We start from the raw sequence: 19,283 nt of genomic DNA, 5'->3' as shown, positions 1-19,283 counted from the left end.
CCGCCGCGACCGGGCACCCTCTCGCTGGGGCGAGGGGGGTGGGGTGGGGGTGGGGGGGGTGGGGAAATCGGGTGTGTGGGTGGGCAGCAGCGCCCTCTCGCCGCTCCGCCTCTGCCCCGCACTAAGATGGCGGCCGGGCCATCACTCAGCAGATTTGGCCGGTGGCACGTGACCGGCGCGGCGCTTCCCCTCGCTACCAACGCCGGCAGATTCGGCAGATCCGTCGGGGGGGGGGGGGGGCGGAGGGGCCGCGGAGGGGACAACGAGGAAGAAAAGAGGGGTCGCGCAGCTCCCCCCCGCCCCGAGCAGCCTCGTCCCGTTGCCTCCCGCCTTGTTCCCGGGGCGAGGAGGGTGGAATCTGCCGCCCGGAATCCGCCGCCTTGTGCGCTGGCCGGCTGGTTGGCTGGGGGCAAGATGGCGTCGGTGTGGGATGAGTCCGAGGTGAGGGGGCCCGGGGGTGCGGTGGCGGGAGACGGGGTGAGGCGGGGGGTGTCGGACCGAGGGTGACGCTGCCGTTGTGCCCCCGCAGGACGGCGTCGGCGAGGAGGTACTGAAGATGTCCACGGAGGAGATCGTGCAGCGCACGCGTCTCCTCGACAGCGAGATCAAGGTAGCGGCCAAGGGCCGGGGAGCGGGGCCGGGGCCGGGGCTTGGGAGCCCTGGGCTGGTGGTGCTCGTGGCGGGGTGGGCTTAGTCCAGCCGTGGGGGCAGAGACGAGGGCAGTGAAAAATAAGATGCGGTTAACTAGGTGGGGAGCAGTAGGTTGAGGAGTAGAGTTAAGCCTCGAAGGTAGGGAAAGAAGTGCTCGAAGAGCGAGGACCCGAGGAAGCTGAGGGGACAGTTGTTCTGCAGAGCCTTGGATGCTTTAGGTAAAGGTACATAAGTCCTCCCAGCTCTCGTAGGCACAGGGGAGGGAGAAGCCCGTTCTGTGACCTGGGTCAGGTAGGATCATGGAGTAACTCAGGTCGGGAGGGGCTTGAGAAGATCTCTAGTCCAGTCTCCTGCTCAAAGCAGGGTCAGCTGTAACCCCAGCTGCTCAGGGCTTTATCTGGTTGGATTCTGAAGGCCTCTAAAGACAGAGATTGCACCACTTCTCTGGGCGTTCTCTGCCACTGCTTGGCTGTCCTCGTGAGAATAAAGATTCCCTTTACACACAGGCTCAACCTCTTCTGTTTCAGTCTTTGTTGTCTCAACCACCCACTGTGTGCTGCTGTGAAGCGTCTGGTTCTGTCGACTTGATACCTTCCCCAGTAGTTCTCTGGCTGAACAAGCCCATGTTCCTCAGCTACTTCTCACAGGGCCCGTGCTCCAGCCCCCTGGTCGTCTTGGCGGCCCTGTGCTGAACTCAGTCCAGTTTATCAATGTCTTTGCTGTATGGGGGAGCCCAAAATGGGGCAGACTGTTCCAGATAGGGTCTAACTAGTGTTGAATAAAGGGGGCTGATCACTTTTCTCCATCTACTGGCTACACTCCTGTTAGTACAGCCCTTGCTGTCGGGGCACGTTGCTGGCTGCTGCTGACTTTATTGTCCATGGAGACCCCCAGGTCCCTTTCCGCAGAGCTGGTCCCCAACCAGCCAGTCACCAGCCTGTGTCACTGCAAGGCGCTCTTCCTTCCCAGGTGCGGGGCTTTGTGTTTCTCCTTGAATTGTGTGCTGGAACACAATTCTTTAAACCCAGCAAAATATAACTTTAAAACAGGTGAGTGTATATGGATGCATATAGATATGCACATGTGTATGTATATCTAGTTACCTATGTATCTGTATATATTAAAAAATAAAAAGCAAAACACAGTTACCTTGCTAGGTCACATCCTTATCTAGGTCATATTCCAACCCTGTAAGCTGATGCATTGATTAAGCTAATGTTATCCAGTGACACTGCGAAGAAATTACTTAGCTATATTGATTAGTTGGAGACCAAAATGGACTGCGTAGCCTTGATTCCTAACCTGTTTTGGCTAACTTTCTGTTTTTTCCTCCTTTTGTATTACGTTTCCCTTTATACCCACTGTTTCCTCAGACTTAAGTTTTTATAACTGGTTTGCTTTTGGAATAATGTATGAATTTTATCTTGCCTCAGTCTTCTGATATTATTCCCATCTCTTTCTTCTGCGTACTGATTCCAGATCATGAAGAGTGAAGTACTGAGAGTGACCCATGAGCTTCAGGCCATGAAAGACAAGATCAAAGAGAACAGCGAGAAGATCAAAGTGAACAAAACCCTGCCATATCTTGTCTCCAACGTTATCGAGGTGAGAGCGGCACGCTCTTCCGCAGCAATGTGAGAAGTGTGCGCAATGTATATCGGAAGGGAGAAGGGCAGGGGGATGCATTGGTAATTTGAGACGTGGCATATTCTCAAACTACTGGTGCTTCTGCAGCCAAGACTTCCAGGTTTTTCTGTTGGTTTTATTTGTGACCTGGAAGCGCAAGTCACTTGCCCGCTTCTTGTCTGGGTCGTTCCTTGGGTGTTGGCTACTGTTCATCTGTACATACCATAGCCATCGGAGCGTGCACGCAGCCTCGCTTAGTCTAGACTTGGGCATGTGAGATTTGGTATGTGCTTTCTGAAACTTGTGACACAGCACATGAAAAGCGGTGGCTCTGTTATTACATCACATTCTTTCTGTAATTCAGTAGTTTTGCTGATAGGCCAAAAAAATGCTGATAGTTTCCTGTTTTTAAAAAGAGGGGATTGGTTTGTAGTAGTGTTTTAAAACTTAATGAACTTAAGGTTTAATGTGAGCTGCTGTAATGGGAGGAGAAATCGGTGCCCCCATTAGCCCCATTAGCGACTGCTTTGTTCTGAACTTTATAGCGTCTTCCTATGCGCTGTTGTGTACTGCTTCATGAGGAAAGGAAGAAACTAATTTTTAGGGAGGGCTTTAACGCTTTCAGGATTCTACTGCTGATGGATGATGGGAAGTTTTATTTCGCCTACTGCACGTAATTTAGAAATGTTAATCCTGGGGTCATCCTGCTAGCCTGGTTACATTGTCATGAAATCTCTCTCTCTGGTTTTCAGCTGCTGGATGTTGACCCCAATGACCAGGAGGAGGATGGAGCAAACATTGACCTGGATTCCCAGAGAAAGGGCAAGTGTGCTGTGATCAAGACCTCTACGCGCCAGGTAAGACCCACATACCCAGCTAGGGGTGAGGAGTGCTGAAAAGGACCTTCTAGTATGGCTGGTTTTGCTTACTTTGATTTCTTTCCTACAGACGTATTTCCTGCCTGTTATTGGGTTGGTTGATGCAGAGAAGTTGAAGCCTGGAGACCTAGTGGTGAGTGGTGCTGTTGTGACTGTTGGATGTGATGTTGGCCAGAAAATTGCATACATCTTGCCCTTTATAAAGGAGAAAAATCTGTCCAGATTTCCCCAAGACCATTTCTGTACTAAAATTTTAACAAAAAGATATTATGGGTTCAGTCATGTTTGTAGCATAGAAAAGTAGTTTAGGGGGGTGTGTTCTTTATACATAAATTAGGTGCTGAAAATTTAGATATCACCCGGTAAGCTTTCTAAACCCAGTCTATTGTAAGTAAGTTGGACCGCTCTTTTTCAAAATGTGCTGTGTTAGCTATGGTGTTGTCCACTGTGCCAAGCTGTGGTGATTTCGTGAGTGCAAATATCAAAGCTGGTTATTCCTGCATCCTTGAGGTCTAGTGAATCATCTTTGATTGTGTGTTTATTAATTGCTATCTGAAGGGCCTGTTAAAAGCAAAGGACTTGTGTTTACAGGGGGTGAACAAAGACTCTTACTTGATCCTGGAGACTCTACCTACTGAATATGATTCACGGGTGAAAGCCATGGAGGTGGATGAGAGACCCACAGAGCAGTACAGTGACATCGGGGGGCTGGATAAACAAATCCAAGAGGTGATACTTTATGTTTAGTTTCTGGTGTGACTGAGGACAATGGTGTTTGAACTTCAGCTCAAAGCAGGCAGCCTGGATCTGTGGAGGAGGAGGGGTTTATGTATTAATCTTTTTCTTTTGCTGTAGCTTGTGGAGGCCATTGTCCTGCCAATGAATCATAAGGAGAAATTTGAAAACTTGGGTATACAGCCACCCAAAGGAGTCCTTATGTACGGGCCTCCAGGAACAGGGAAGACGCTTTTAGCTCGAGCATGTGCGGCCCAGACCAAGGTAAAAGGAACCTTTGAAAACATGTGCTGCTGTAGAACAGTACCTGAAAAAGAACACCTCCGAGGGGGAGAGGGGTCATACATACAAACTCGTGTTACAAAGGCTCGGATTTTCTTGTCTGCTTGCTTGGTTGGTTGTTTTAGTTATGGGCTTCCTGTAGTACCCAGAACTGACCCTATTGAGAAATGAGGCATAGAATTCTCTTTCATTTCCCAGGCTACGTTCCTGAAGCTTGCAGGTCCACAACTTGTGCAGATGTTCATTGGTGATGGAGCTAAGCTGGTACGTGATGCTTTTGCTCTAGCCAAGGAAAAAGCCCCTTCCATCATCTTTATTGACGAACTGGATGCTATTGGCACTAAAAGGTGAGGTGTGGGCCATGTTGTAAAGCTCTTGGGAGCTGCCTAGCAGCCTCCTTTGCCTGTGCATTTGAGGGAAGCCTAGCTTAAAGCGTGGCCTATTCAAGAACAGAGCGTAAAGCCAACCACAGATAGATAGCAGTTGCCACAATCTTTGGGCTCATGAGCGAAGTTCATGAGACTTGGGATCTATCTCACAGTCTCCTGCTGTATAAAACTGTTTTCTGATAACTGCATCAGAACTGTTCACCCTCCTTTACTACGTGGGCCTTTAGCCCCATTCAGCTCTAAGGACATAATCAGACTTAGCTGCTGCTGACGGTTACTTTAGTCATGGTCCTCATCAAGGTAGGTCTTCCTGTAATTTCAAGGAGGTTGGAAGACCTTGGCCAAGGAGTGTGAGCTGCAGTCATTCTGTCTTTTTATGTGATTAAAAACATAGGGGCAGGGTGGTCAGGTTCACGCTGACAGTTTTACCCTTGTTTCCTCCTCAGGTTTGACAGTGAGAAGGCTGGTGATCGGGAAGTGCAGAGGACCATGCTGGAGCTGCTTAATCAACTTGATGGTTTCCAGCCCAACACACAAGTCAAGGTTGGGATCTAGCAGAGAGTGCTACTGAGGTCCAGGGTGCTCTAGCAGGGGATGGAAAACAATGCCTGGGGAAGAAGCTTGGTGGAGCCTTGGGGAGGAGAGGCCTGTCCTCCAGGTGCCTCAGACTGATGACCCTACTTCTACTTAGGTGATTGCTGCAACCAACCGGGTTGATATCTTGGACCCAGCTTTGCTCCGCTCTGGACGATTAGATCGCAAGATTGAGTTCCCGATGCCTAATGAAGAGGCCAGAGCCAGAATTATGCAGATCCATTCACGCAAAATGAATGTCAGGTATGGCAGACGCATGGCCTTCTGGGGCTATGTTTGTCACTCATGATGGTACCTCAGGGCTGTGGAATGGCAGGTGCTGGTGCTCTTTTGTTGAGAGCTCCTTGTTGGGTTTTAAGGAAGCTCCATACCTTGCTTTTTCTATTTGGTACATGTTCTCAGACTTTTTTTCCCCTCTCCCCTGCTGCTCACATCAGCCCTGATGTGAACTATGAAGAACTGGCTCGCTGCACAGACGATTTCAATGGAGCCCAGTGCAAGGCTGTGTGTGTTGAAGCGGTAAGTATTCCTCTACAGCAGCCAGCACTGATGAGTGGGAACTGTGAAAGCTAGCATGGTGTAATTACTTTGAACTGCTGTGATGCTCGCATGCCCTCTCTAAATACTGTCTCGTTGGGCAGGGGATGATTGCCCTTCGCCGTGGAGCTACAGAGCTCACCCACGAGGACTACATGGAAGGAATCCTGGAGGTTCAAGCAAAGAAAAAAGCCAATCTGCAGTACTATGCCTGATCTCTGCCCAGTCAAGGTTGTGGCCTTGGCAGAGGGCAGGACTAGACTGGACTGTACCACTTTCTGTCTGGAAAAAATAAAGCATTTTTTCCCTCTAAAAACAAATCCTTGATGTGTTGGGGCTGTTGCCCTTACTCAGTGGTTCTACATCTGCAAAAGGGAAGGCGAGAACCTCCTGTCCACGGTGCCCAGCATGCTGCCTTTGGAGCCTCCTCCTGCTAGAACTGGATTAAATCCTGCTCTGCTACTTCTGGATGAGGACCAACAGGTTATACCGCAGTAAGTGTACTTTGAAATTGATGAACTGCAGCTCAGACAGCATCCCCTGTTTTTACCTGTGCAGCCAGTGAACAGACCGTACAGCTTTATTAGAGTCTTTGAAACTTCAGAACTAACACTCATTTTGCAAGGGAGAAGTGAACACAATTCACACATGGATGATGTTTTAACTTCGTCATTTAAACTTAATTCTGGAAGCTTTAACACCATTGGTGAATGCGTGTATGAGCTCTCTGGTGAATCAGTCCGGTAATTAATCAGAAAGAATTCAAGGTTTCATCCACTGAGCAAGTCTTTCAGTACTTTTAATGCCAGTTGAGAGTTACAACTTCCATTTAAAAATTACACTTTTCATAAATACACTGACTTTAGCATTAAGTATCTTACATGCCACTGTATTGTATTTTAAATACAATGTAAACATCTCCAAATGCTGGCCATCTCATCTTTACCTGTGCAGTTTTTGGACGCTTGGGAGAGGGGCAAGGATGTGAGGGAAGAAAGAATAGATGAATGAAAGAAAAATGCACCCCAAAGTACTTTGGCTGATGTTCCTGAGTTAGCCCTAGTACTTGCACGGGTTCCAAGGTCCTTGCCTCCCTTTTTTGGAGAGGGAGCTTGTTCCAGTGGAGCATGCGTGTTCTTGACACGCTGTGCTCGGGGGCATTTGACATTAGAAAGGGTTGAGTGGTGAAGTGAGCAGAAGCCACGCGTTCCTGAGGAAAATACATTGCGGTTCCTTTGGACATTACTATTAGAGGGGGCTGTACATCTTCTGCTATTTTAGCAGTACTGGTATTTGAGCTTGGGGAGAATTACTCATCTCCTTTCACAGAACAGGAGTTGCACCCACAAGTTAGTTAGGGGGTGAAAGTTGATCCCAGCAGCTCAAACTATGACATACTTTCAGAAATATACCCTGGCCTCTAGTGGAATAGTTACAAGCTGCACGTTGCATACATCTCCCCACTAAAACAAGGGTATGTTACTTAGCCAAATGAGTAACCTTACCTGTGTAAGAAGCTGAGGAAAACTTTCCCCTCCTTTCCTAAAGCCAGTAAGAGGTTTTTTTTAGAGTCTTGCTGCTCAGTTACAGCTGGCTCCTTTTGGAAACAGCTTTAGTAGTAAGTAAATAGCTGATGCCACAGCATGGAATAGCACAGATTTCTGATTTAAATTAATTAATACTAAGAATGGGCTAATTCTTTGGCCTAAATCTGAGCTTAAATCAAGGTTCTTTTGGGAAATGATGGCCTGAGCCAACACTAGACACGCCTGTTGCAAAAGTGTTCAAGCCAACTTCACGTAGCTCCTTGCCCTAATTTGGGTCTGAATTACACAGACCTGCAGCAATAGAGTTGGTGCGTAAACATCCCTTACAACTGGACAATAACAGGACCATGGAGGTACAGTTCAAAAAACAGCACAAAAAAAGACACAGCCTTGGACTTAATCCCTTGTAAACAGAAGAAAACCAAATCAAAAGAACTGTCCCCCTTAAACCATCAACGAGCAAATCGCCAATAATTCAAACCTGGAGTTACTTGCAATGTCTGTGTCTGTGACTGGAGGCTGTAGCAGCATCCCATGGGCTGGTATTTCCACAGCTATGGCACTGCTCTCCACACGCTGACATGCCACCTTTTCCTGGTGTTAACCCGCAGCTCTGCCCAGGCTGCGCTTTCCAGAGTCTCTCCTCACTCCCTCTGAGGTCACACAGCCCCATTTTCTTGTCTGGGTTTTTGTACGGATGCCCGAGAGGTGTTGAGTGATGGGGCCAATGTGCAGAGGAACCCAGCCAGCAGGGTGAGGCCCAGGCCTCCCCAGGCACAGAACATGGACCAGCCATAGCCATGACTGATGTCCTCTGGCAGCCCATAGACGTAGCGAGGATAGCGAGATAGCTCAAAATTGATCCCAGCTACGCATGTGCAGAGTGAGATGATACAGCAGGTACCTGCAGGAGAAAAGCAAGAGCGTTCTACACTGCCCTCAGGTTAATTACGCTCTCTTTTTTCCCTACATATTTTCAAAGTCATGAACTTTCAAAATCAAGAATTACCTTTTTTTTTTTTTGTCCTACCAGTCACTCTTCTTACAAGGGGGAGGGACAGGGGCTGGGGAAGGCAATATATGTAGGACTATGGGATACCTCACTTCGCAAATGACCAATATTGCCTTAGCTCCCTCTGTTGCTATTTCGAACTCAGTCATGTAGTTCATCATGCTTCAATTCCCCTGAGAAGTTCCAATGGCTAATGGCATCACATTCCAAACAGTACTTGGGTAGTTTCTCCTATGGAAAGTAAATAGCTGAAGCCCAGGGCTGCAAAAAGTGCAGCACTGCTTAGTTTCTACTAAGCATGTCCAGACTCCGGACAGCTGTAGCCTAGGCCTATAGAAGGTGCCCAGGTTTTTGTTATTCACTAAACATTCACTAAGCACCTATACAGAGAAGCAAAAAAGCCAGAAACTTACAACGCAAGGCACTCCAGTATCTCTAATATACACTAGTACTCAAGGTTGAGATGATCATTTTATTCTCTCCAGCTCTGGATCTGTGTCTACTAATGACGACTCTTGCTGCTGGCAGCACGCCTATCACGGTTAAGTGCAGAAGCACTCAAAGGGGACCCAGTCTACCTGTTCCACTTATAATACTTTACTCTCTCACTGCTGTGTGATAAAGAAACGAAAATGTTCCCAAAGGAAACTGCAGTTAAGCAGTATGTAAGAGGACAGCATAAGCCTACCTTCCAGCCTTTCTAGCAGCGTGCCATGCCAGCAGGGTGGTTTTCTGTGCAGCTCCCCAAAAACACTGCTTGAGAAGGCTCACTTATGGCTAGGGAAGATTTCCTCCCCTCCCCCCAAAAAAGTGGCACAAAACCAGTGTCACACCTATTTGTTTAACTGATCTAGACGCTGTTATATCGCTGCATTCCTTGCTTGCAGCCATTATAGATGCCTACACTGGGCCTCTAGGGTAGCAGCTCTGGCTTTTAAGTAGAGCCTCATTTTTCATACTTGAAAGTTGCCTATTTACCGCTTGCAATTTAAGAGTCCTCATCCTTGGAGCATCTCAGCTCACCCTTTTGGTGCATTTGTCACTACTATGCCCCTTTCAAATAAAGACAAAACTGCCCATTTTTGAGCTGAACAATCAAAGTTCAGAAAAAACCTTTGGCCATGCAGAAAGTCTGCTCCCAGCCAGGAGGAACAGATGTAACAAACACCACTGGCAAGCACTGAGCTCATGTCCTTACCTCTGGGCCAATGTTCTCCAGGCTTGTCTGGGTTTGGACTTCATTGTTACCCAAAGATGTGAGCATCTTTCAGCAGCAGAAAGGTGCTCTACGTTGATTGTTTGTTTGTTAAGATTCCGTAGAGAAAACAGCTGCGCTGACAGGAGCCACAGGCTCCACACACTTGGCGCAGGCAAGAGGACTGTGCTCACTGTGCATGTGTTCCCTGTGGCTATACACCAGCTCTCCAGAGCAGAACGCTCATGTATGTATGTACAGCGAGGTCTACTCAGAAACATGCAAATACCCATGCAAGCAAGTCCTGCCCAGTGCTGGAGGTGGTAACGCTGTGCTGTGCTGATGGTTTGCTGCACTAAAGAACTGCTTTGTGTGTTTGCTGTGGGCTGACTTTACTTTTAAGAGCACCTCCCCAGCCAGCAATACTGACTGTGGTGACTTCAGGAGTAGAAGCGAAAGGCTCTCACCTCCCATTAGGAAGAGCAGCCCAGCCACGTACTGCATGAGCTCCTGCTGTTTGCAGCAGCCCAGCACACCAATGATCCACCCAAACAGGATGATGGAGACTGCCATGCCAATGAAGCCAGCTGTCATCCTCCGCAGATCTGAGGAAAGAGAAAGGAGAAAAGCAAGAAAGAAGACATGAAGATGGTGGCACCCAGACAGGACAGCCAGGGGAGAGTCCAGACAGATTTAGATTTGCTGGTTCTAAAGTTTATACTTCACCCATGGCCTCCACCTTCTGTAGCTTCTTTGAGGTAGATAGTTTGCCCATTATACTGAAACTAAAGGAATCCAGCTAACTTCACTCCCTTCTGCTGGCCACTGTACAACTAGAACGCATTTCTGGCCTGATCAAGAGGAATACCGGCCAAATACTCCCCAACATGGGACAGAAGGGACACATTATGAATTCAGCAATGATTTGTAAACATTAATACTGCAATGGCTTTTTTCTTTTTTTTTTTGGTGGTGGTACGTTTCTTTGGGATGGAGTTTGTTGGGTGTCTGCTGAAAATAGAAATAAAAGAAATAAATGAAAGGGGACGCTGAAGAGAAGTAAAGGACTAGCACATGGAAGGCAAGATAGTGTGAACTGAAAAGAGGAACAGTGGGAGGACAGAAGCAGACAGCAGATCAATAGAGTATGACGGGAACAACTCCAGTAACAAGCTCTAAAAAACGCTTCGGCACTAGTGATATGAACAGCACTTTGTCATCCATAATACAAATGCTGTTCTTGTCTCCTACTAGTTCAGTCTCTAGCTGGATTTCCTCAGCACTGAGGCTCACATGACAGGGGCTAGGCAGAATTATGTGAGGCAATAGAACCAGAAAACAAACAGAGAGAAGCAGGAGCAGAAAAAAACTGATAAAATCATTCTCAGTGGCAGGCTACAGGTCAGTCATCTGTGTGGGAAGGACTTGGGCATCAGGCAGCTTGTGGGCTAGGAGCTGGTAACAGGAAGTTGCAAAGACAAACTGAGATGTTCCCTAAAAGGGCTAGTTGCCCCGGAGCTGCACCAGGTCACTGGTGTGCACGCAGAAAAATGCAACAAGAGCTATACAGACTATACAGTGCTGCAGCACCTTTGCTGTAAGCCAGCTAGGAATTGCCTGCCCCCAGATCCAGAATATGATTTCACCTTGCGACATACAACACACATGTCTGTATTCCTGAATTCACCACTTAAGCCCCTCCAAATCTCAGGTCCCCCTTCAATTGTACTGTCAGCTGCTTGCCCTTCCTCACTAACAAGACGGCAGCTTATTCAGAGCCCTCACTTGGCGTTGCATTAAGGCATTAAGTAATCCAAACAGAGTCTTGTACGCTGCTTTAGGTTACTTACGGAGTGCATGCCACTCATCCTGCCGGATGGTGTTTGTGATGTTGATAGGTAAGTTGCGAGGCAGAGAGCTGGAGGTGTAGTGGTACTTCACAGCAGTGCAGCGCTGAATAACTCCTGTAAAAGAGACATCAGTGTGAAACAGCATGAAACTCCTATGCCTTGCATTTGCTGCTGAGTTGGCTGGCCCAGCAGAGCTCACGCAGGGGAAGCCTTAGTTCAGTAACAGAGCAAACATAAGCAAAAAAGCACTGTTTACTGCAAAGGCTTTGGGGAGCAGGAGGGGAGGGAGCCTTGCTACAGAAAAACACCAGCAAAGAGGGAGCAAGATGCTGACCCAGGCGGGCTTCAGGAAGGAGCAGCTGAAGACAAATAGTAATGACAGTCACCAAAAACAGCTCCAGAAGCTTCCTAGAGGAACTGGTACAATCTCTTTGGGATGGCTGAGGAGACAAGAACATGGCCAAGTACCATCAGGCCTGCTTTGTCTCTAAGAAGACAAGAGTTGAATCACTTCTTTGAAAATTTTGAATGAATGCTGGGAAGTAAACTGCATGGGAGAAAAGTTTGAATTCACTCCAGTAGTCATTAGCTCTTTGCTTTACTTTCAATGAGCAATTGGACCCAAGTAGGCTTGTTTCTGTTATAGCTTGAAGTGTACCCCAGATGCAAATATGAACCTACATGCATGCTCCTCTTGAAAGGGATTTTTAGTTTAGGAAACAACTGGTAACAAAGAAGATTCTGAGGGTGGAGGGAAAGGAAGGTGCCTTGCCCCCCCTGTTATAAATAAAGCCAGGGCCAGGGCAGTGGGGTGGGGAGAATCAATCTGGATGGTGGGGTGGAAGAGAACAGCCAGAAAGGTAAAAGAGCTACATAGTACAAAAAGTTACCCCTTAAACAAGGGCTGCAGGGTCATTACAGCTATTTAAATGCTGGGGCAGAAGAACCATTCAGAAACAATCAGTTGGCCAATGAGCTAATTAAGCTGGTGAACAATCACTAGCAGGGAGCTGCAGACTCAGTGATGAGCTTCGCAAAAGACACTTGAAAAACCAGAAGAAATGGGCTTTGTGCTGCTCCTGCAGCAATGGGAGGCATGATTTTGTTCTCTAACAACGTTCACTGGGACTGTACTGACCTGGTTCCTGCAAGGACCTGCAAAGAGGAAGCCCCCGCTTCACAAGATTAGGAGTTGCACACAAGAGGCCCAGCCAATTCTAGCCATCAGGCCAGGGAGGGAAAGGTGATCTGAATTTTCCCACATTAACAAAACAGTGACATTTGTTACTGAGTGGAACAAGCAGACATGTAAAGAATGTGCCCCAAAAGGGGAAAACCCAAAGCTAGACTTCCAAAAGCCCCTGAGCAGCAAAGCATTTCAAGCTGGCCCCATCCTTGGCTGTGCTTCCCACCACCCCCTTGCCCTGCTGTGGTTCCTGGCCGCCTCCCCCAGCACCACAGGGCGCTGGCACTGATACACCCATACACGGAGTTGCTGCCCTTCACCTCCAGCCGCTTGCCCTCGCCCTGCGGAGCAGTGCATGTTCTTTGCGGCTGTTTCAGAACAAGTCTGTCGTGCTGCCTGAGCAAATGGATCAGCAAGACAACCCAGTAATGGAGGATGCCAGTTCATTTGCAAAAGCTCTGTAAACATCTGAACGAAGAACTTTGGCCATATACAGCACATCACAGTATCATCTAATTCAATTTCACCTATAACTGTTGACTGAATTCAATTTCAATATTGACATGATTTACATGTGTTGTTGAAAAATACATCTATGGTACAAACTAATGACATCAGATTTTAGACTTCAATGCACTGGATTCATTAAAAGTAAGATCTATGCACTTTTACATATTCCAATTATAAAAGTACTATATATGAAGCAGTATTTTATATGAGAGCAAGGATTACTACTTTTATAGCTCATTAAAGAAAAATCAAAGACTAGAGATGTACATTCCTTATGATCAAAGCTATGGACTCCTCAGCTAAAATGTTACTGAGAAAAATCTTTGTATTATTACAAGAGTTTACAAGTAGACTAAAAGTAAAAGCTCTCCACCTGGTTTAGCAGTTTTCAGGTTATTTAGAAGTTTTCAAATATCAATTGAAAACTGATTATTTAGAAGTTCTTTTCTAAAAAACCTGGTTTATTAGAAGTTTTCAAATATCAATTCATTCTGCCTCTGGTTTAAAAACTTTACTCCTAATCCTTTCTTCCTCAGAATTCAAAGTGCTAATTTTATGTAGGTAGCACATAAAATTGTATTAAAACAGCAAGTTTGCAAAACAAAGCGCTCCAGAGATAGAGAATTTTAGGGCTTATGCTCAGTGCTGACCTCTGATCCATGGGCTTGGTGACAGCCTTTGATTACACCATCACAAGCTGTTTTTCCAATCAGATTCCCATTTCTCTGAGAGCACAGGCTGGACCTGCTCTGGTGTGAGCCACTACAGGCAAAACAAGGAAGGCCTCTCTCTGTAGGTCTACTAGAAAAGCTCAAACAGGTAGGCAAGAGAGTCAGAGGATCAGGGAAGCACTGAGGGTGATCTCTACCCACTTTCTCCCAGAAAATCATAACATGCACCCAGGCAATCCTCAGTAGCCAGATTTTGCATCTGCAATCACTAGTTCATGCTTCCCGTTTTCCGAGTGAATCTCTAAGTCTAATTTTCAGTGATGCTATGCACTCAAATATAGCCAGGTACTCCATGGGGCTGCATTTAGAGAGATATAACATGTTGCTCTCCAAGTACTCAAGAAAACAGGAAAAAAAAATTTAGGTTTGTAGTCTCAAAGTTATTGCGAAGTCAAAGGCATTTCAAAGGTATTCCAGTAAGTCCATTGTCCTAAGCCCTTATGTACCTTAAATCATAGTCTATAAAATAGGGACACCATCCTGCCCTCCATTTCAGGAACCTGCTAGCAAAGTGATTTTGCTTTTGTTTAATAACACACTCAGATAAGCACCATCAGAAAGCCTGCCAACATTAAAAACTTTGCCTTCAGGCAAGGGCTTGAATAGAATGGAGTCATGTGGTGAACAACAAGTGAGCAAGCATTGTCTTTTTTGGCACACAAGTTGAGAATACAGGACAGAAGGGGGCAGGTACTCATGTCATTAGCTTGCCATAAAGCACACATACAAGAAAAAGGTTACGCAGACAGCCTGATCCTTGCATTTCTTAGGGGCATCAAAAGAACACTATGAAAGTTGCATGTGTAATTTTCTTGATTAAAAAATAAACATAAGAAGCAATGAACTGCATCTGGCAGTGTCACATGGACACTTTCATGGCCAAGCTACATGCCTGTGCCTGCCCTCCCACAGCCAACATTGTTTCTCACACTTTGTCATCAGTGTGGGGTTTTTTTTTCCCCTCAGGATTGCAACTGCAGACAGGTTCCCCTCCCGTACCCTCTCACAACCCTTGGGACACTACATGTGAGTGTCCCTGGACAAGTCCTTTCTCCTGACTGAACATGAAGGCAGGAAAAGATCAGAGGACACTGGCTAGAAAGAATTTCTGGACCTCCAGATACCGAGGCAGAGCACAGGCCCCTTGTCCCTCGGCTGCCAGACACCTGGAAACCCAGACCCAGGCCTGCTGTGACACATTCAATTTGTAATCCTGGGCTCAGCACACCCCAACTTTCTCTCAGCTTAGTTTTCATCTCTCTCCGACTTTGAAACATTCAGGTTTTCTTCTCTACTACACTGCCTATGTGCCAGCGTTATGAGGAGGAAATGCAGGGCTTCTCATTTTCAGTTCTGCTACCTGGCCCAGTCCTACCTTAGAGCAGTTTGGAGCTCACACACCTGGGAGACACCCTCTCCTTCTCACCACGAGCATGGCCAGGGAGCAGCCATAGGCAGTTACCAGTGAGCTACCACATGAGGTCTGGCCCTCCCCTCCCTCATGCCCCAGGACCAAGTGGCCACTGAAACTCCCTTGTCTATTCCCACCACTTCTGCCCAGGATTGTGGAGAGCATCACAGCTATGGGATCACTCTGTCCACATTGTCACCCAAAGGCCACTAGATCTGGTCAATCAACCTTCCTTTAAAACACCATGATAACTCTTACAGATCATATTGTCTGACAGATCACACTTACCAACAGCCAAGACCAAACTGAGTTTGTTAAATATGCTACTGTAATAGATGCTCTACAGACCTCACAATCATTCCTGTAACTCTTCCAATTTATCACCAGTTGGAAAGGATGGGAAGTACAGACACCAGGACTGAGCCGTTTTCTCTCAAGGGCCTCATTACTGCCATAAACTGTTGTGTTCCTCTGCTTAAGCATCCAGTGGTTCTTCTTACTTCCTCAGCCACATCATGGTACCAAGAAGTCATTTCTGCCCAGTATGTGTGAGACGTACCAGTCCCACCCCAGAGTCTTTTCAGAGCAAGCTTGAAAAGCAATAAAATCCCCAGTTTATGAACAGCGATAAAACTTTTCTAATTCCTTCAATTTACTGGTGTTAAAATGCATATCGTTCAAATGAACCCAGCAAGTTATCCAAAGCAGCCTACAAGAATGGATCTTTCCTAATTAATCATTTTCTACTGTCATCACTTTGTAAACAACATTTTTTTCATATTAACGGAGAAGACCACTAAACAGCATATAATAAATCCCTGCAGGACCTCACTACTTAAGAAGACTCCATGCAAAAGGTTTTTGTTGCAGCATCAGTTACCCAGTATATAGTCCACACAGCACATGCTCTACAAGATGATGTATAGTGCTCAAGTTCTTACACTCAGAGAGTCCCTCCCTACACACACAGATCCTCTTTGTTTCCCCACCAAGTGTTTCAGTTCTTTGGCTGCTATCTTTTACTGGTTGCTAATCTCCATTTTCCCCATTTGCTTTGTACATTATTTCTTCTTTTGCCTTCTTAATTGTATTTTTAAAATGAAACTATCTATTTTTTTCACAGTTCCAAAACAGTGATTTTGCATTTTAAGAAAAATCCCACACATCATTCCACTCTTACATTTAAATATTTCCCACCTCTCCATTTTGCGCTACATTTTTGAGTCCTGCTTTTTCCTTTTAAATATATAAAGTGAATATATTTTACATTTTTTTAAAACTATATATTTTAGATATATAAATGTATGCATGTATATGCATCATCAGCTAAAATGCTCGAGTATGAAAGTTTCCACAGAACTGCTTTGTATTAATAGCAGTAGATAAATACAGGACTAGAAATCCATGGAACTATCTAAATGCATAAGGGTACTCATGGCCTTAGTAATTTTTTCAGAATTCAAGAGAGACCCAGAAAGGAAAGAAACCTTATTCCAGAGCTACTAGAAAAATGGAGAGTATAAACCCAAACCAAAATTACCATAGGACTGTCATAAAAAAAAAAAATAAAAATTTACTCCTCTGTCACTAAAAGCCTATTAAAAAATCTCTAGTTTAAGGAATATTAGGAATATAAGAAGGCATCACACATCACCAAAGAGCTAGCTGAAAACTTACTGCAAATTGAGGAGAAGGTAGGACTTTCAGAGGTGCACAGTAGTGATCTTCAGCTCACACTAGGGAAAAAACGCCTGTTTTTTTCTTTTTAGAAGCCCCAGATCTACTATCATGCTTGAGATAACAGCTCAGCCACAGCCACACCTGACCGCTGGCCGGAAAAGGCTGCTTAATCACAGTCGTCAGAGAAAAGATAGACACAGCAGGAACACAGAAAGGCTGCTAGTAAAGCAGGTCAGGGGAAGGGATAAGAAGAGAGTCATACCTATTTAAAGACCTGACTCTACAAGAACTATTATTAATAATTTCCCTCTGTAAGATAACACATAAATCTTTACAGTAGCAACTGCAGACCTAATAGGCAAAGAATATGAGGGAAGCAAGGCTTGTAGGGAAAGGCAAGGTCTTTTATTAGAACAGCTGAAGAAAAAAAGGAAGTGGAAGGAAAACCTTTTGGATTTAGAGTCCCTCCAGTTCTACACATCAGACCCTGAGGAAGATCATCACCACCCTGTAATGCCCTTGTGCATGCAGAATGCAGACTCCAGCCTCTCTGTATGACCATGGTAGTGTTGGGAAAATAGCTCAGAAACAGAAGTATTGAGGACCAAACTACTATCCTTCCCATCCCTTCCCCCAGCTTTTGCTAATCTCAATGGGAGCTGAAAGCATTTGGCTTGATGTGAAGCAAAAAAACCAGATAAATATTTTACATGACAGGCACAATTAATAGAAAGAAATTAATGAGCTGCCTTTTAGTGAAATGAGATCAACATAGAAATAAAAATGAAAATGCATAAAATGGATCCTAGGAGATTAAATAGAGAAAGAAGCTAATCACACAGCACTAGAGTTTCTAAAAGTAAGTCACTGCTGTGCATTGGAAAGGAAGGACAAAGACGGGCTGAGCTTCACAGTGCCAGTCTATCCGTCCTCTGCTGTGCAGGACTGGCGTCACAGTTGGAAGTCACGCTGAAGAACTGCTCCCACTTTCTTAAGATAGCATTTCCATTTTGTGCCTCAGTGGAAGCTCTGCTCCCAACTCCTACTCTCCCTGTGCTAATAGGTACCTGCTGGAACAATAAGTCCTGTTACTTATCATTAACCATACACAGCATTTCTTATCCTAAGCTTGTCTTATATGTAATTTATTTTGACTTAACTACATTATTTGTACCATCCAGTCCAGGAATTTTATTCACACTTTGTGAACTGCTCGGCCTTGTACCGTGCTCCACAACAGCAGAAGATCCACAGCTTTCTCTCTCCTGTCACCCCTGGAGCCCTGAGTGATATCTGCCACCATGAAGGTGGCAATCCCCTGCAGCAACGAGAACTCCCCCATGCTAGAACAGGAACAACAGGTCCCTTTCCCCTTGCCGCAAAGATCACGGAGCTACCAGCAATACGGTACATTTCTCAGTGCTCAAGAACAAGAAGGTGTCAGGGTTATGAGAATGCCCACCCAGACCTTGCTCGAGTGTCAGCGTCAGGCCCCACGCTGGGCCACAGAAGGGGCTCTCCGAGGACGCGGTCCCACCCAGCACTGCAGCATTTTAAGCAGACAGGGCGGCGTACAACCCTCCGCCCCGGGATGGGGTCAGGGCCACGCTCGCCGCCTCCCGCACGCCAGGGACACCTGAAGCCAAGGGGACCGTGCGGGGCTGCATCCGCGCCTTCCCGCCGGCCTCTCCACGCCGCAGCAGCGGCAGCCGCGGCCCCGCCCGCAGACCCGGGGCCCCGGCCGAGCCGGGCCGGGCCGGCAGCCGCGCTCAGCACCACGGACAGCGGCGGGGCCCCGCCGCCTCCCGGCCGGGGTCGGGGGCTGGGGCTGGGGCTGGGGCCGGGGCCGCCCCCCACCGCCTCACCTTTCCGGATGAGCTCCTCGCTGTCCGGCTCGTAGCCCGCGCGGTGGCAGCGCCTCCAGAGCCCCGAGACGGTGGAGTTGAAGCGGCGGCCGCAGTGCGAGTCCAGAGCGGCGGCGGCTGCGGCGGCTGCCGGGACGGGGGCCGGGGACCGCCCGGGCAGCAGGGCCCGCGGGGGCCGGGCGCGGAGCGGCAGGTGCGAGCTGGGCGCCGACATGGAGCCGGGCGGGTCGCTACGCTTGTGGCCGAAGCCGCGGCAGCGCTCGCGGTGCCGCCGCGCGTCCGTCTCGTACCAGGAGTCGGTGCCGATGGCCACGGCCAGGAGGGCGAGGGCGGCGGCGGCCAGGAGCAGCCCGGAGCCGCTCAGCGCCTGAGCCGCGGCCGCCATCTTACCGCGCCGGGGGCGGCAGGGGCGGGCGCTTCCCCTGCAGGCCCGGCTGGGGGCCTCCGCCCGCCGCGCCGCCCCCGGAAGGAAAACGGGGCCAGCGCCCCCCTCCCCGGTCCAAGCTGGGTCCCGCACCGGTACAGCTACCCCCCAGGGCTCTCCAGGCCCGGTCTCAAGGGGCTCCCGGGTGCCGCTCGCCGCCTCCCGCCACAGCGCCCGGTG

General features: G+C 47.6%; 2 protein-coding genes across 2 annotated transcripts; one reads left to right on the top strand and one right to left on the bottom strand.

Annotated features, from left to right (window-relative positions):
* The first annotated feature begins 111 nt into the window (after positions 1-111).
* On the top strand, positions 112-6,012 carry PSMC3 (proteasome 26S subunit, ATPase 3). Its single transcript, XM_075030871.1, has 12 exons — positions 112-441; positions 530-610; positions 2,131-2,256; positions 3,030-3,134; positions 3,226-3,288; positions 3,747-3,884; positions 4,011-4,154; positions 4,371-4,519; positions 5,008-5,104; positions 5,253-5,398; positions 5,593-5,674; positions 5,797-6,012. The coding sequence occupies exons 1-12, from the start codon at positions 127-129 to the stop codon at positions 5,905-5,907; spliced, it is 1,557 nt and encodes a 518-aa protein (XP_074886972.1). The 5' UTR covers positions 112-126; the 3' UTR covers positions 5,908-6,012.
* Positions 6,013-6,623: 611 nt separating this feature from the next.
* Positions 6,624-19,064, bottom strand: LOC142032315 (transmembrane protein 178B-like). The gene is made up of 4 exons (XM_075030891.1): positions 18,680-19,064; positions 11,297-11,410; positions 9,914-10,051; positions 6,624-8,143 (listed from the first exon to the last, which is right to left on the bottom strand). The coding sequence occupies exons 1-4, from the start codon at positions 19,062-19,064 to the stop codon at positions 7,899-7,901; spliced, it is 882 nt and encodes a 293-aa protein (XP_074886992.1). The 3' UTR covers positions 6,624-7,898.
* Between the last annotated feature and the right edge of the window lie 219 nt (positions 19,065-19,283).

Source organism: Buteo buteo, chromosome 6 (assembly GCF_964188355.1).
Source record: "Buteo buteo chromosome 6, bButBut1.hap1.1, whole genome shotgun sequence".
Taxonomy (NCBI): domain Eukaryota; kingdom Metazoa; phylum Chordata; class Aves; order Accipitriformes; family Accipitridae; genus Buteo; species Buteo buteo.
Note: the sequence above shows the minus strand (reverse complement) of the source record. Positions and strands in the feature narration are given on the sequence as shown.